The following is a 16206-nucleotide window of genomic DNA, read 5'->3' as shown; positions in this document are numbered from 1 at the left end:
GTATTTTAAGAATTAATGTGAAAGTAAAAGATTATACTTTATAAGACAGAGGCAATTCTGCGAAGTTCCCTTAATTCCCTTAGAGGAGAGCAAGTATTTCTTCACAGGAAAAAAGCCAGTTAGACACAAATCGTTGTGGATAGTGTTGAAGAGTGGCTGAGCAGAGTGCTTGTTTTGCTGGTACACCACTTCCTTGGGCAGCTGCAGTGCCCCAGAGGAGGTTTTTCAGCTGGGCACACAGTCAAGCGTCATTGCAGTGTCAGCAGCTGTGTGCCAGCTCAGATGCTACCAGCGTATTTGTTCACATTGATGTGGCCTAAGTGTACCCATGGAGGGTAGAACCAAAATCACAGCAATATGATTGCAGGACTCTCTTCATGCTATATTTTGTAGTGCCTTTTTAAAACCCCGGTCTTGCCCATGTTATCATGTGAAGCCCTCATTTGTGAAGTCCCATTGACTTCCCCAAGTGCAGAGCTAATTGCGTGAGAAGGATCTAAGGGGTTTACTCCTTCTCTTGATACTTCAATGAAAATTAATTTCTTATATATTATGTATGAGCAATATATTTCTGTTTGTACATTAATATTAATGTTGCATATTTTTGAGCACAAGTTCTATTCTGTAGGATTAAATTATCTTGGTAAGTAATAGTGCAGAATCCAGTTTGAGTTAAAAGTGGACAAGTAAGGGTAGGGGGAGGGTCCTGAGTCACACTTTAGAAAGTGAAATTAATCAGCATTAATTCTCCACAGAGCAGGAGAAAAGCAGTTGTAGTGTTTAAATTTAAAAAAAAAAAAAAAGGTATAAAAAAAGCTCCTGATTTTGCCTTTCTGTTAAAATCCAGAGAGCTTTTACAAAATCTGTGATGGAGAAAAGAGACAAGAGTATTCTCTTGTGCATACTTGCAAACTATTAATTTTATTGGCCTACATCTGTTGCTGATTGTTGGTGAAGAAAGTAGTGGCTTTATTGAATGACAGTCTGTCTCAGTATGCCTTTTTTAAAAAAACAAAGCAAAAAACCCAACTTTAAAAGGGAAAAAATATCAGCTTACCCAGAATATCAGCTTTTTGAGTCTCAGACCTGCCAAGTCAAACTCTATTGCCTTTGCTTTGATGCCACTTCCTCTGCAGAATTATCAGTGTCATGTTGGTCATAGTTCTCCCTCAATGTCCATGGCCACACTGACACGGATGCTGAGTGTTGGGATGCTTCTGGATGGGTTAACAGCTCTAGGGCTTCAGAGGGTCTCAATGGCTTTGGTTTTAAGTGCAATATAAGAGGACAGAAAGGGGTGGGGATGCTGACAGAAAGTTCAGTTGCTGACACAGCTCTAAATTCCTGAGCACTGCTCAGCAGATACCTGTGCATTGCTCGGAGACTCAGCCTCACCCAGGATCAGGCCCTCACCCAGAAAGACAGAAAGAACTGTATTTGCTTTTTAGATCCCAAATCAAGTTCACTGTACTTTAAGCTGTTTGTATTCATAAATTATATAAGCCTAATATGAAGTAATTGAGAGAGAAAATAAATATACAACCTTGTGCTGCCAGGTTTTAGAGTTACTTTTCTGACAGGTATTTCACTTCAGTACTGAGTTTGAAAGGCCTAGAGAGAGTTAAAGGATTAGAGATCTCAAAGGGAAGAGATGCAGTTTTTAAATGTGGCAAGATGTATTTTTTTCTGTGTGGGGATGTGAGACATTGCAAGCTAATGCTCTTCGTCAGCTAGGGGAGGAAAAGGTTTGTAACTAAGAGACACTGAAGACAGACATGATTAAATACAGACTTCAGAAAGAAGGTGAAAGACAGAACAGCAGAGCATGAATTCAAGCAGAATAGAGAAGTAAGGACTGCTAACATTAACATTTGTATTTCTGACTCAATATATTTTGTGTATGCAATAAGTAACCATAATGAAAGAAATGAGGAAAAATAATGTTTCTTTCCATTTTTCATTTTGCTTACCTTATGGGATTGGTTGTTTTCTTTCCACAGGCATGTACACTTGGACTCTGTTATAATTTAGGCCCTGATAAGCAAAAACAGAACAGAAGAATACTCATAAAATCTCCATGAACATGTTTTTAAAAGTAATCAGGAAATACTAATTAATGGGGTTTGTGTGAGCAATTACAAGAGTTGGTGATTAGCCAATTAAAAAGAAAAAAGGAAGATGACAGTGCCCCATAAGCAAGATAAATAACTAACTATGCAGTGAAACTGGCTAACATATGCTTAGTTTTCTAAGAGCTTAAGGTTGACAAAACAAACATCCAGGAAGGTAAGAAAGAAATCCTTAATTAAGGTACTGTCAAAATTAATCTGAACTGTGATGAAAAAATGGCTAAATGGACAAAGCTAGGATGGTGGTTGCTCTTGAGTATCACGAAGGGCCAACCACACTGTTAATGCTTAATAAAATAATGATGTAAAAAAATCAGCTGGCAGCATTAGGAGTTAGCACTGGCAAATTGCTGTAGTTAGTGTGCAAGTTTTAACTTGTTATTTTCATATGATTTTTAGATGCTGTTCACTTTCTCTTGTCAGGTTATTTTTCTGTCAGTTTAAAAGGTTGGATTAACTCCACCCTTTAGGTGAGGGAAACTGAGTGAATGACTGATGGGAGAAGGGAATTAGACGATGTGAGAAGTGTGGTATCACTCTTTTTTGGCAACAGCAGGTTGTCTCAGCTCTGTTATTGATCCACACACTCAGTCTGTGCTAAAACTGAGGGGATAAAGCCTTGAAAGTCCCCTTCAGTAGTGTGACAAGGGCAAATAATGTAATCAGGTGTAAACAGGAGGTTATCAGTGGGGTAACAGGTACACATCAAACCCATTTTTGATCAGGCGAGGAAGAGAAGTGTGAAAGGAGTATAGAACAAACTAGGGATGCCTCCAAGCCTGAGACTGTAGATGCCATGCATTAGAAGCTATAAGTGATATTTTGGTTATTTCATATAGGGAATAGGTATTCAGTTAAAAGGGGCATGGGTACAGGAGATCCAGAAATGGTATATGTAATCAAGGAAACCAGAACTGTTAAACAAATGCATTGTCGTTGAGCTAGTGGCATCTCCTCCCCATGGAGAAGAATAAAGTACAGATTAGAAGTAATATAATGGACTATAATACACAATAAAGTACTTGCAGAAATATCCATTCCAAAATTCTCAGTGAAAGCAGCTGAAGATAAAAGGAAACATTAAGCGGATAAACTTGCAGTCTTTAAGAAGAAGCATCAACAACCTGAGAAAAGACCACTAAACAAACATTTAACAGGGAATATAAGGCTTATGAATGAAGTTACTGGTTTGTGAGCTTGATTTAAACAGTGAGGAACAGAAGAGGAAGGCTAATCAAAGACACGATAGAAGAAAGTTTGGATTTAATGAAGGATGGAGGGCAAAGGTTCACAGAGGGAGGATCACGCTTAAAAGTTTCAATAAAGAGTATTTTTAGAGAATAGCCACAAGTGCTGACAGAGAAGCCTATAAACATGATTTACCAGGATTTTAGCAAAGCTTTTGAAATGGTATAGCACAAAAGACTAATCTGTTGGGTGAATAAGTATGGCGTAGGGAGAGATACTTTCTTTGATTAAAAAAGAAAAGAAACACGATCTTGGGTACAAAAAGCATGAGAGTCTTGTGAATTGAGGCAGGTTGGTTTGGAGGGGTGTAAATAATGGAAAGCCTTAAGAATCATTATTTGCACCAATTTTGTTGAACTTATGCAGCATATCAGTAGGCTGGAAGAAAGAATAAGTAGTAAGGTGATGAAATTCCCTGATAGTATAAAACTGGGGAAATGTCAGAACAAAATAGGCAAGTGATAAAATACTGAATGATTTTGACAAGGAGGTGGAGCATGAGCCAATAAGTAGCATATGCAGTTCATTTTCAAGTAATATAATGAGGCTAGGGAATAGGAAAAAAAAGAATGTATCAGTACCTCAGACAGTCAGAGGGCACAAAAGTGTACACAGAAGTATTTTCTGCATACTTTTGAAGCACTTCTGAATAGAACTGTAAATCCTCTAGCAGAGTTGTTATTAGTTGTTTTGCTTTATTTATAAAAGCAAAGCAAATAAAATTCTGTTCACAGAATTGAAGTGCCAATTGAAAATTTGTTTTCCTGGACTGTTTATAAAAGCAGCAAAGTCTCATTTTGCATGACATGGACACACTGGGAACCTTTATAGAAAAGAAATTCAGAAAACTGCAGAGGGGTAAGTGAGGATTGGGACAATAATTAAAGGTCTAGGTGACATTAATTATTCAAAAGTTTAGGGAGACACATGCATATGCCCAATCCAGAGGTCTTTAAATGAATTCACAGGGAAGATTTGAATGCTGGAAGCCTTTAAAATGGTTGTGAAAACAGGAATGCAACAGGCACCCAATAGTCTTGTGAGACATTTGTTCAAGCAGTTATTCTTGTACAGTGATTTTGAACGGCCCCAGGAATGACTTGGGCCTCAGATTTACACTCAGCATTGAGGAGACAAATTGGCACTTAGGTTCTTGACAGGAGGGGGTTCAGTGAAGGATTATGGGCTTGCTGATTAGAGAGTTTTTATTAAAAGATGAGGTGATAATAATAACAATAATAGTAGTAGGGAAAAGTTAAACCATGTTCTTAATCACGTGTGCCTTTCTCCTCTGGAACAAATCCTTGGGATTTTTTGCAAGACAGCAGTTTTGAACACTTTGCATCTTCTCCATTTACTGAACTGGTCCTGTCTGAGTCCATGCAGGAATGTACTGGCAAGAGCATTCTCTGACCCACCCTTGCTGATTTGAAATTGCTCTCTTACAGGAAATATGTGTCAGCTTTTTTCTGTGTTTGTAGGGAAAAATGACAATTTTGTCATTCTTCTGTCTCCTCAGGAGACTGACAGGTATCCTTTGGGAAAAGCAGCTGTGGCAGGTTAGGGTGTAAGTGCCCTTAACTGACCACTCTTCATTGTGTGGCATGGATATGCTGAGGGCAATGAGCTGGAGCAGCAGGGCCTGGATGCCTGCTCAGTCCTGCTGAGTCCTCCACACGCTGGTGGCTTGGGCAGAGGGGCGAGGGAGCTTAGCAAGAGTTCCCTGCTGCAAACAGCTGGAGCAGGACAAGGCAAGGATGGCTGTCACTGCCCTGAGCTCCTTTCTGTTTAGAGCCATCTTGCTCTGCAAAGGCTGGAGATACTCAAGAGAAATTCTAATGCCTCCTTGAGTCACAGTCCAATTCTCCTCCTGTGGTGTGTCACACAAGTGCTGCAAGGCTTCTGTACTTCCTATCCAGGCAAGGGGCATGGAACTGCAATACCTCAGGGTTCTTTTCTGTCTTATTCCCCCAAGTTTCCCCCTTTTGGGAACACAGTGTGAGGAGGGGCTGGGTCTCCCCCCAGATCTCACCCTAGTAGGGAATTGGGATCAGCCGTGAAGCACATCAGGACCCAGGAACTCCTGCGAGCAGTTACGTGTCCCATGGTTCTGACAAAGCTTGTGAGACTAATATGCAACTTGCAGCAAAAGAGACTTCCTAAGAATGTGAAACATATGGAAATAAGTATGTGGGTTTTGTTCAACATGGTGTTAAAATGACTGGGTTTGATCACTTTGAAAATCTAGGAGTAAATGGAATTTACTGAGTATGCTTTTAAAATGAAAACTTAATCATGCACAAGTTTAGACACTTTGAGATGAGTGTTTATTGAGCTAATAAAAGTTGATGTCAACATTTTAGAGTATGCTTGGAAACAAAAAAGAACTAGTGCTTGATCAAGCAGCAGTCACATAAACAATCTTCTCTTCATGATAAAAAGAAAAACTCTGTGTGTGATTCTGCAAATATGTCAGATCATTTTGAACAGGCTAGTAAGTGCTAGTAAATTATTATTTTTTGTTGTTGTCAAATCACTTTACTTTTTAGCATTTGACTTCAAAAAATCCCCAACCTTTGTGTGTGTTGTCTTTATGTACATCAGTCATAATTTTGCTGACAATTCTTGACATGCACTCTGCATTGCTCTGCTAACAAGAGAAAAGACCAGCCATTACATTTATGTTTCTTTGTTTTTCAACAAAGTCACATATCAGGAATAATGCTAGGGGTATGCTAATAAACAATACATAGTGGCAGTCATCAGGGAGTAAGAAATATTTTCTAACTAGTTCTAAAGGGAAACAATGTTTTTAAAAAAGGGAGAGTGATTGTTATTTATGCAATATTGTTGTTCTATATGTCAGCATCAAAAAGCATCTTGTAAAGAGCTTAGCATAATAAATCGTTGATTTTGACTGTCATTATTTAGAGGTCTTTGCTAGATCCAGATGTAGTGCAGTAAGGTTAAATTTAACAACATATAATAGGAAATCCTTAGACTGAATCTGATTTTCTACCAATGATACCAGAATTGTCACAAGGACAAAAAAAGAGAAAAAGTATTTTATCTTTAAAATCAGCTGTCTTTACCAATAGTAACAGTAACACTAAGTCAAAGCAGATGTGGTTTCTTGGTGCCCATTGATTTTTGGTTGTCTACATAATGATTTAACTTGCTTAAATTTTGAAAAACTAAGGTTAATTTAAAAATAGCAAAAAAGGCTTATCGTTGTTTCCACCATGAAGAGACACACCACATTTTATTGTCATCGCTAAAATTAAAATATCCTCTGTGTATGTGAAGCAATGGGAGATTTGTAAAGAGGAGCCCACAGGAACACTTAATTTCAGAGTTGACTTTGATTAGTCACTAATTTTTCAGTTAACTTGGTAAGGCAAAAAATCATATGCTTGAAAGTCTTTATATTCCTGCCTACAGGCTTGAAGTAGAAAGATACTTAATAGATGGCCACTTTGTCTGTCAGGGACTGAGCATCTAAATTTAGATGCTGATAAAAAATCCAGCAAGTTTTTATTACTGTTTGGAGTCAGGTGAAAAAAGCCAACACCTTTAAAAAATATAATTGATAATGCCAGCTGCATAAAACTCTTCACAAGTTAAACATATACAAGAGAGGCTGTATTTTTGATGCACGTTATCCAGTGAACCCTATTTCTTCTCCAACTAATATATGGGAAATCTGCAATTTAATACATCTGTGTCAGCTTCTTGTGACTTTACATTCTTTAAAAAATATGTGTTTTTCTGTGTTTTTTTCTTCTTATTTTTGCTGATGTAGGCAAGGTGCCTGTGGCTGTACAGAAAGATCTGTGTCTCTTGAGTTACTGCCTTGATGTGGCAGTTCAGGGCTTACCTTGACAATATTGCATCTTCAAAACAAGAATTGAGCTCTTCAGGACCGTTACCTTAGGACTTGAGTCCTTGATACTACAATTATGCTGTTGAATAATGTTATAAATCTGGCTTGTCTCATTAGATGCCTGGATAACTGCAGATTTTAAGTCTTATGAGGGAAAAAACAACTTTACTTTGAATACACTCTTAGTTTTCACTTTTAAAACAATGCTTTCCAATATCAACTCTCTGGCCATTTCAGATCAAGAAAATAATAAAAGAAAATGCAGTTACATTTTTAGGATGTTGAAATGTCTTGGATAAGTTATATACCTTGTAGAAAAGGGAAAGAGCAGATCTTTTGTGAAAGACACCAAGACAGAAATTAAAAACGTGTTCTGTGCACCGAATTGAGCAGAGTAATGCATTTTCTAGTTTATAATGAAATTTGAGCTGTATACACCATGATTTTTAAGTAAGTCAAGCCCAATCTAATGTGGCCAGAAGGCATGGTCTCTGGCTAGTTTCCAGTCAAGCTTCCCATTTTAGTACAGGCTTGCCAATAGATATTATTGAAGCAAATGCCCTGATATAGGGACTTTTTGTCCAGACTAGCTGGGAGGTTTTCCTCCTTGAAAAATGGCAGTCTGATGGATCATTTAAAATGTGTGGTGCAGAGGAGATTCTGCAGCCCCACTGAAAATGAGAGAAACATATTTCTCATTTCTGTGTTCTTTTCCTGCCTTCTTCCTTGTTCTGTAATGGATCTAATCCATTGGTGTAAAATGAAGGATCCACATTGATTTCAGTGTTGTTTGGCTTACATCCCATACATCCACGTTCCATTTTGCCTTCCATGAGTGTGAAACTAATGTTTTAGCAATACTGATGTGTTCATGTAGTTAGGAAGTTGACAACAATCTCTACCAAGTTTCAGAAAACTCAAATGAAAGGTACTACATAACCTGCAGAGTGTTATTGTTTTAATATTAATAATTAAGCCTTAATGAAAGCATTGATGGAGAGCTTTAAATGACTACTGTGAACTTGGTATTTTGAGTTATAATGAAATCATTACAATTGTATGTTTGAGTTAATTTTATCTACCCTTGTTCCTTTAGAAGAAGACCTACCAGTGCATCAAATGTCAGATGGTTTTCTACAATGAGTGGGATATCCAAGTTCATGTTGCAAACCACATGATTGGTAAGTGAGCACTAAAATTTCTCAAAGACAAATAGCCATTTTTCTTACTTATTATCACCATTGTCTCTAAAATTAAACAGAGTTAAGGAGAAATTAATTGTGGATCCATCAATGATTAACCTAGGCATGATTGATTTTTTTATTCATATTATTAGACTAGATAAAGCATTAGCATATTTTATTTTCTGCAAGGGCTAGTTTAGACTTCTGCAGAGAATTATATATCCACTGCCAGTCAAAACACAGGTGATTAGCAAATTAAACTTCTAATCATTTTTGCATTATTGAAAACAAACTAACAGGAATGGTTAATGAACTGGATGTTAGCTTTCCGTAGAGTTTTAGACAGGTTTTAATTTCAGAAGTTATTATGGTAATGACACTACTGTGTACTTCTCAAGCACCTCAGTACCAAAATCAAAACTGGTGAGTTTTTGTCATTAGGAAACATAAATAATTCAAATGGCCATAAAATAGTATTGTTTGTTATGTTTGAGCAGTCTGGAAAAAAATCCTGAGTGTATCTGTATACAATTAATTTCTATAAATTATTTGAAGAAGTAAGGAATTGTAGTATACAGTAATGAAATACACTCTTTAAGGTACAAGCATTTAAAAAAACATCTTTTAGAATTCCTGAATCCTGATATTTACAAAGCTGTTACAGTTGTAAATTGGAATAAAACAAAAGCTGCTTTTTCTTTGATATTCATATTTTCCTATTATTTGCTGATTCCCCCAGGTTTACCCATAATGTTTTCAATTTGGTAACTACTCAGTAATAGCACTAAGAGTTCTATCAGCCAATTAAATTTATCAAGCACATCATTTGCTCACTAATAAGATAACATTGCCGGGATTGTCTCCTGGCTTTTTTTTTTTGTCTTTTTTCTGAATTTCGCTTTTCAAAACAGAGATGGATACCACTGATTTTTTTTACTGCTTCTCTTACACTGGTTTTCTTGCTAAAATAGCAGAAAATCTTACAAAGCATAGACCAAAAAATATGGTAGAGAAGCTGGTAATTATTTATCCAACAGAAGAGAATTTGCTTGATTTTTCTACTTTCCAGTTTGGTGGTAATATTTTTTTTTTCTTTCGAGGTAACATGCAGGTTTCTTCCATGAACACTTCGCAATTTGGCTGCACTGTAAAAGAAAGTTATCTGCCAAAACTTAATGGCCTATTTCTGTGGGTACTTTATTTAAGTTGTTACACATTTAGAGCATAAACATTTTACATTTTTCCTAAAAAATGAACAAATGGAAATGACAAACTGGTTTTGTAAAGGAGGCAAGCAGTTTGCCACTTAGGTTAAGCCTTAGTTTTGATATCTTGTGGTTTTGGATAGAAGATAATTTCAGCTGCTTCAGAGTATTCAATCTGTGTCAGTAATGGAATTTAAAAGCAAGGTGCTACTAACAACAGAATTCACCATTTCTACTGTTTTGAGTCCAGTGTTTGAAATGTTCCTAATTGTGGCATATAGTGATGCTGAAACTTGATGGGGAATATGGACACTGTTTATAAGGGATGATGCTGGAATTGATGATGTGTTTGCTTGCCACCCTCTTCCCAGTTGCCTCACAGTTTAAGAATAGAAGCTCACTTGTTTCATTAAATACTCAGATTTATTTTTCCCTCTATTTTCTGGATGAGTTTTACTAAAGAGTCAGAATGGGAGGAGTAAAATGGGGAGAGAGTCAGTAAAGCAGGACAAATCCATTTAGCTGACTTCAGCCTGCAGATCTGAAAAGACTTATTTTCTTAAACTGAGCTATCAACTGCCTGTGTTTAATTTCTTAAAGCTGGATGAGGTTGAATGAGAATCTTTTAAAAAAAATATTTAATTGTTTTGTCTCTCTTCTATCTAATCATGCATGATATTACTTCATGACATAACCATAGTGACACAGATTTAAACGTGCTTAATATAAAATATTCCCAGTGAAATAAAGGAGCTTGCAAAACATGCAGGGAGATTTGCCGGTCATGCGTGTGGTAATCTGTGTTCAGTGGAAGATTCTTATCTGCACTGCCAGACTTAACAGTGCAGCTCCTAATGATGTAGCCTCGATTAAGCAAATGCGAGGGGATTTTGTGTTGGGGTGGAGTGAAAGGAATATCAGCGATCTGGAGAGTTTTGAATGTGACCTCAGAATCGAAGCACAAGGAAAAATAATTTCTGATCTCCAATTCTGTTAGTCTTCTCACCACTAATTGGATTTTTTCCTTAGCTATCTTTCTAATTTCACTCTCCTCCCTCCCCTTTAATTTATATCACTGTTCACAGGCCTTTTTCCAAGACCATGTTCTGTCTAGAAAGAAAGGTTCAAGGGGTCACATCAAGCTGTTTTTAACCAGCCTCAGTTTATGTACATCTGTAGGTATTTTTACAGAATTTATACATAATACAGAAAACATGCACACAAACACATTTGTGTGAATATATATAATACATACCTGTAGTCACCTACGTGCGTATCAATATGTAGATTGAGAAATATATCAGATTAAGCACTAGAGTGAATATTGGCTGGTTGACACAGCACATTAAGCAAACAAAAAAATATGGTTTCCTAAAGAGATTGGTCCCTCCCTTTTTTACATGTATCTGATAAAATGTGTCTTCTTGCCCTGATTTCCTAGTAGGGGATTGGCAGAACAGGGTGTAGTGTCTTTGATTTTTTGGGAAAAGGAAAGTAAGGAAGCTTCAGGAAGACACAGAGAAAGGGAAGAGTTTAAATGCAAGAGAAGGGGAAGTTAATGTGGCAAGGCAGGAGTTACAAGTCAAATGGTGTGATAATCCCTAGATCAGATGTATGGGCAATAAATGCCTTCACAGAAATCATTGCATAGTGTCAGGAACTGTTATTTGCTCTCACAGTAAAACATTCCTATTGTCTGTGTTGTGGCTATTGATGGGTTTAGTGTCTTCTTACCTGAAGGACTCCACAATCATAATTCAGAGAAAAGAGAAAAGGGGAGGTACCTGGGACATGGGACAAATGTGAAAGTGGAAAGTCATCTGCCAAACTCCACTCAGAAATGAGTGGGAACCGCTGATAGAGATAATGCTCAGCCAGCTGAGGGAAACAGTTGCTGCTCAACATCATGATGCAATCTGAAAGCATGGAGAAGTTGATGGTGTCCCATCTAATCACTGTGCCCCTTGAACATGATCCTAATATGTAAACTGAGTTCATGTCACTAACATCCACAGAGAGAAGTTGCATTATGGAATGTCACTGAGGCAAAGCTATACTTATAAAACCCCAGTGTGAAACTTAGGCTTTTAAATAAGGCAACTGGAATTACTTTGTTGGCTAAAATAGCTCCACTGAGGGTAGGTATTTTTAGGTTGTATGTATGTGTGTGTTTTTGTCTAATCAAATATAATCTCAACTAGACATTTAGCAGGGGAAGACGGATTAGAGGCTATTTGAAAAGCCTCTTACTCTTCTTTGTTAGGAGAGTATATAGCATTTTTTCAGATTTTATTATACATTTCAATCAATTCAACAAGAGGGATTATGCCACCTAATGGAAAATAAAATCTGCCGATGACCCAGTGGAGTGTAACCTTAAGTATCTTTGACAACAATGCAATTTACATTATATAAGTTATGTAATAAAAAGATGTTGTAGGGGCAGCTTTCCTTTAGTAACTACAACTTTACTACTTCCAGAACTTTCCATTTTAGAACTGTTCTGCAGCATTTAATCCAGTCTTCCCAACATCCTCATGATGGGATGGTGCAATAAGCCTTTTCCTTTGAATGGATGAGGACAAAGAAGCATAGAAGTGGAATCCCTTGCTTGCATTAAGTGAGCTAAAGTTTGACAGTTCTGACTGCCAGATCTGTCCACACATTTCCAGACACTGTGTTTCATCCAGCAGAGCCTGTGTTAGCTTAAACTACACACTGAGCCAGGCTAGGCTAGGGGATGCTAGCAGACAGGAAGGCATAATGTAGGTTTTTGTAAATACATCCTGTGTTTTGGCATTATTTTGGACCTAGATGTAGGCATGTACTTTTGTTTGGATGACTGTAAGGATGATTGCCAAATTAAGACCTATCTGTTGGTGTGTGTATTGAAATTTGTGGGTGAAACAGTTTCCAGCTTTTGGGTGGGAAATGAGGTTTCATATATGTTTAGAAAGTGTTGGCATAGATGGTATTTCTTCATTTGTCTTTCTTCTACCTTTTCTGTCTGGGTGGAATAGCACTTTTAGCAGCTTCTTTGAGAAAATTCTATTTCTGGGTACACAGTGTCTGTGGAAAAGAAGTGTTTGAGCGTTCCTTTGTTTTCATCACATAGTTTACAGTTGGCATTTTACCTGAGAGAGTATGAAAAGAGTCTGCAATTGTTTGTGTTCTGTTTGATGCACTCCACTGCTCCTCCTATTATTTTCACTGTTATTTTAAGCAGACATGCTAAACATTGTTTCATCTTCAACTGATTCCTTTACATCTGTAGTATCTGATGCAGTTCGGTGTAAATAGACTAAACAGGTGCTGCAGCAGTTGCCTAGGATTTTGAACACATGCATATACAGCATGGCTCAGAATTGGGGGAGTCCAGGAAAGGAGTTACTCCATATAAAATTATGGGGCTCAACTGCTGCTGTAGTGTAAATTTGTAAGTGCTCTGAGTAAAGTGCTGTTAGGCGTGAGATAATGTAAAGAGATGACATTGCCAAGAACTATTTATGAAGAGCTTAATTTTTTTCACTCTGATAATTCTTGACCAATAATTACCAGCTTCTAATTATCTATTTTAGTTAGAAAGAAATTTCTATCACTATGGAGGTTGGCATTGCAACTAGCGCATAAATCCCCAAAGAGGTAAATGTGTTCCAAACAGCCACAAACAACTGTCTCATGAAACATAGTGAGCAAATTGCGAGCCGCTGGCTGTGCACAACAGAGCAGCACATTTACCATTGAGGACTGATCAGGCTGACAAAGAGAATGATAAAAGGGGAAACAGCCACAATCTTTGTAGTTTGCTGCTACTTTTGTTGATGGGGAAAACAAGCCCCAGTGTCATAGCAAGAACCACTGCCCCTCTGAACAGTTGGGGAGCAAAGGGGAAGGATTTGGTATCTTTTTGAAACCCTACATTTGACAGTTTCTAAATATGTCATTTCTGATATGTAAACAGACTTTTCTTTTTTTAACCTTTTCAGTATCATGTATAAAACCCATTTTGTGAAGTCTGTTGTGGAGAGTTTGTCTCTGATTGAAGCATGTTATGTGACATTGAGCAGGAAAGCAGGTGTGAGCGGGAGGAGGAAGTGAAGGGAATGGAAAAAAAGGTACTGAGCACTAAAGTTAGAAAGCAAATGGGAAAACAGGATGAAACAATCCCACAGCTGACTAGAGGAATTCTAGTTTACACCAGTAAATAAATACTTCATCAAATCCCAAATAACCAAATCTATGCTGAACCAATTGGAGTTTAAAAAGAAGGGTATATAGAAAATGCAATCTAACATTTTAACTTCTCTGCAAAGAAATTTTACAGCTGTGTTTCAAATAACAAGTAGTATGTAACCATTAGAGGATGTAAAGACACATTTTGGAGCAAGTCATGATTTTCAATTTTTTCAGCAACAATGATATGTATAAATGCTTGTGTGTTGTGTGGATGTGCATGTTTGCGTTATGCATGTATTAACTGCATGCATAATAAACCTATACAGATAAACCATCTTATTTGCCTCACATTTGTGCAGTGTACATTATGGTACATGTGGACAACATCACTGATGTCAAGACAAAGGAAATACCTCAATCAGCTTTCTGGAAATCAGCCCAAGATAATTCTTGTATGGTTGTAATAGCATGTGGCATTCACACATTCTATTATTTGTCTAATGCCTAAGGTCATTAAAACCCCATGATTTTCCTTTCACTTATGCAGAAAGCTGTGCTGAGCTACTAATACTTGTTGCACCATGTTGACCTCAAGTAATAAATCTTCAGAACGTCAGTTTGATCACTCTACAGTAAATCTGATATTGTAAAGTCCCTCTTAGCTGAGATTTGGAGAAAAAGGACCCAAAGATATAGATCTACATTCTAGAGGAGGAAGGAGGTGAAGACTTTCTTTTGTTAGTCTTTTTTCACTGGTTTTTGAGTAGCAAAAAATTTAAATTGTCAATTTATAATGAAGAGAGTAAATTATTTCCTCTTAGCAACAGGAAATAATTTGAATGCCTGGGAATCTGCTGTTTACAGGTAGATCTGACAAGAAGTCCTATAAAAGTTAGAGAAAACTTGGTCACCTTGTCTGCAAAATAAGGAGATGTAATTGAAATACCCAGGAAAAATCAGCATTTGGAGTTAAATATGAGAATATGTAGGTTTATTTCATGAGGACCTGAGTTACAAAATAGGCAAAATCTGGGCTGTTTAATACTAACAGGAAGCTACTCTCCTGTGGGCAATGCTGGCTTATTTGAAAAGCCCATAAAGGGTTTCTGCATGGACCATACAAAAGGGATACTTTCTCTTTAATAGCCATCTGTACAGGAGAGATGAGAAGTGGGCCAGGTCATCTCTCCTCAGCTGTCATGATATTAACGTAGGTAATGGAGCAAGCTCTGCGTTCTGCTGGGTGTTGTTTTTCATAGATGTTCATCGATTTACACAGATAATTCTATTTATTTCTTAGAGTTGGTCCAAGCAAACCAGGCAGAATAACAAACACCAAAGCATTTCAAATGACTTTATCTTTGTTGCTTTGTAATGTAACTTTTGTCTAAAAAATGGTGTCACACCTACTGTGCAGATGGCTGCATGATTTGTAAACCAGCCAAAACATTTAAACAAATGTGTGATCTGGGGATAGATTAAATAAAGGATAAAATGGAGTGTGGACCACAAATTCTAATAATCAGATGATTTTAAGTTGTGTGTGGTGTGGAGCGATGGTAGCGGTGATAGCAGGGAACGCTTGCCAATGACAGCAAGGTGCCTTACAGATCTCAGGATGGAGCCTGTGGCCTAGTAGGCCTCAGTTTGAGAGCGGCACATTTGCTGTACAGCTGGCAGCTCTGTATGGGGACATCAGATAAAACTTATGTAAAATGAAGTGTTATTGCTTAGTATGAAATTGCGTGGGGAGGGAATTTGCAGACAGTAACTGAAAACAGGATTCATGGTACCAATGAAGCAGACTGTAAATATGAAGAGGCTTTAATTATCTGCGCAATTTAACAAAAAATTCAGGATGTATTCGGAAGTGGCAAAGGCAGCTGTACACACTTTCCAGCAGCACCATTCACTGGGCTGCAGGTTCTGTCTGTCACCTACTGGGACTATGGGTGCCCCATCCCTGCCACCCCCTGTCCCCAGGTGCTGGCTTTCCCCAGTGAGCTGCTCTGCTTGGAGCTGGCACTTCCCTTCTGGTGTTTGAAGCAGAAACAGATCCTTGCTTTTTGAAACAGCTTTCAGGAAAGGCTCTCCAGGCTTTTAAAATCACAAATGGTTCATCCAGGACACAATCTGCAAACAACCATGAATCCTTTTTTTTTTTTATTTTTTGGGAGGGGGGAGAGCAGGAGAGGAATGGGGGGGCTTTGAACCTTGGACTCAAAAATTTTAAGAAAATAAAATGCAATTGTTGTAGTCTTAAATAATATTAGTAGTAATACTCATAGTAATATTAATAATAATACTAAAAAGAGCATCTGAAAAATGTCCGTAATTCAGGCTGGAGTTCATCCTGTAAGGAAATGAAGCAAAGTGCATGG

General features: G+C 37.5%; 1 protein-coding gene across 5 annotated transcripts in view; it reads left to right on the top strand.

The window, feature by feature from the left end:
* ZNF521 (zinc finger protein 521) overlaps nucleotides 1-16206 on the top strand; it is a 230794-nt gene that overhangs the window by 104185 nt on the left and 110403 nt on the right. For all 5 annotated transcript variants that reach the window (XM_059477817.1, XM_059477790.1, XM_059477808.1 and 2 more), the window contains one exon: nucleotides 8357-8441. In XM_059477817.1, coding sequence (XP_059333800.1) covers nucleotides 8357-8441 — 85 coding nt within the window. The remainder of the gene's footprint in view (nucleotides 1-8356; nucleotides 8442-16206) is intronic.

Source organism: Ammospiza nelsoni, chromosome 1 (genome assembly GCF_027579445.1).
Source record: "Ammospiza nelsoni isolate bAmmNel1 chromosome 1, bAmmNel1.pri, whole genome shotgun sequence".
Lineage (NCBI taxonomy): Eukaryota > Metazoa > Chordata > Aves > Passeriformes > Passerellidae > Ammospiza > Ammospiza nelsoni.
Note: the sequence above shows the minus strand (reverse complement) of the source record. Positions and strands in the feature narration are given on the sequence as shown.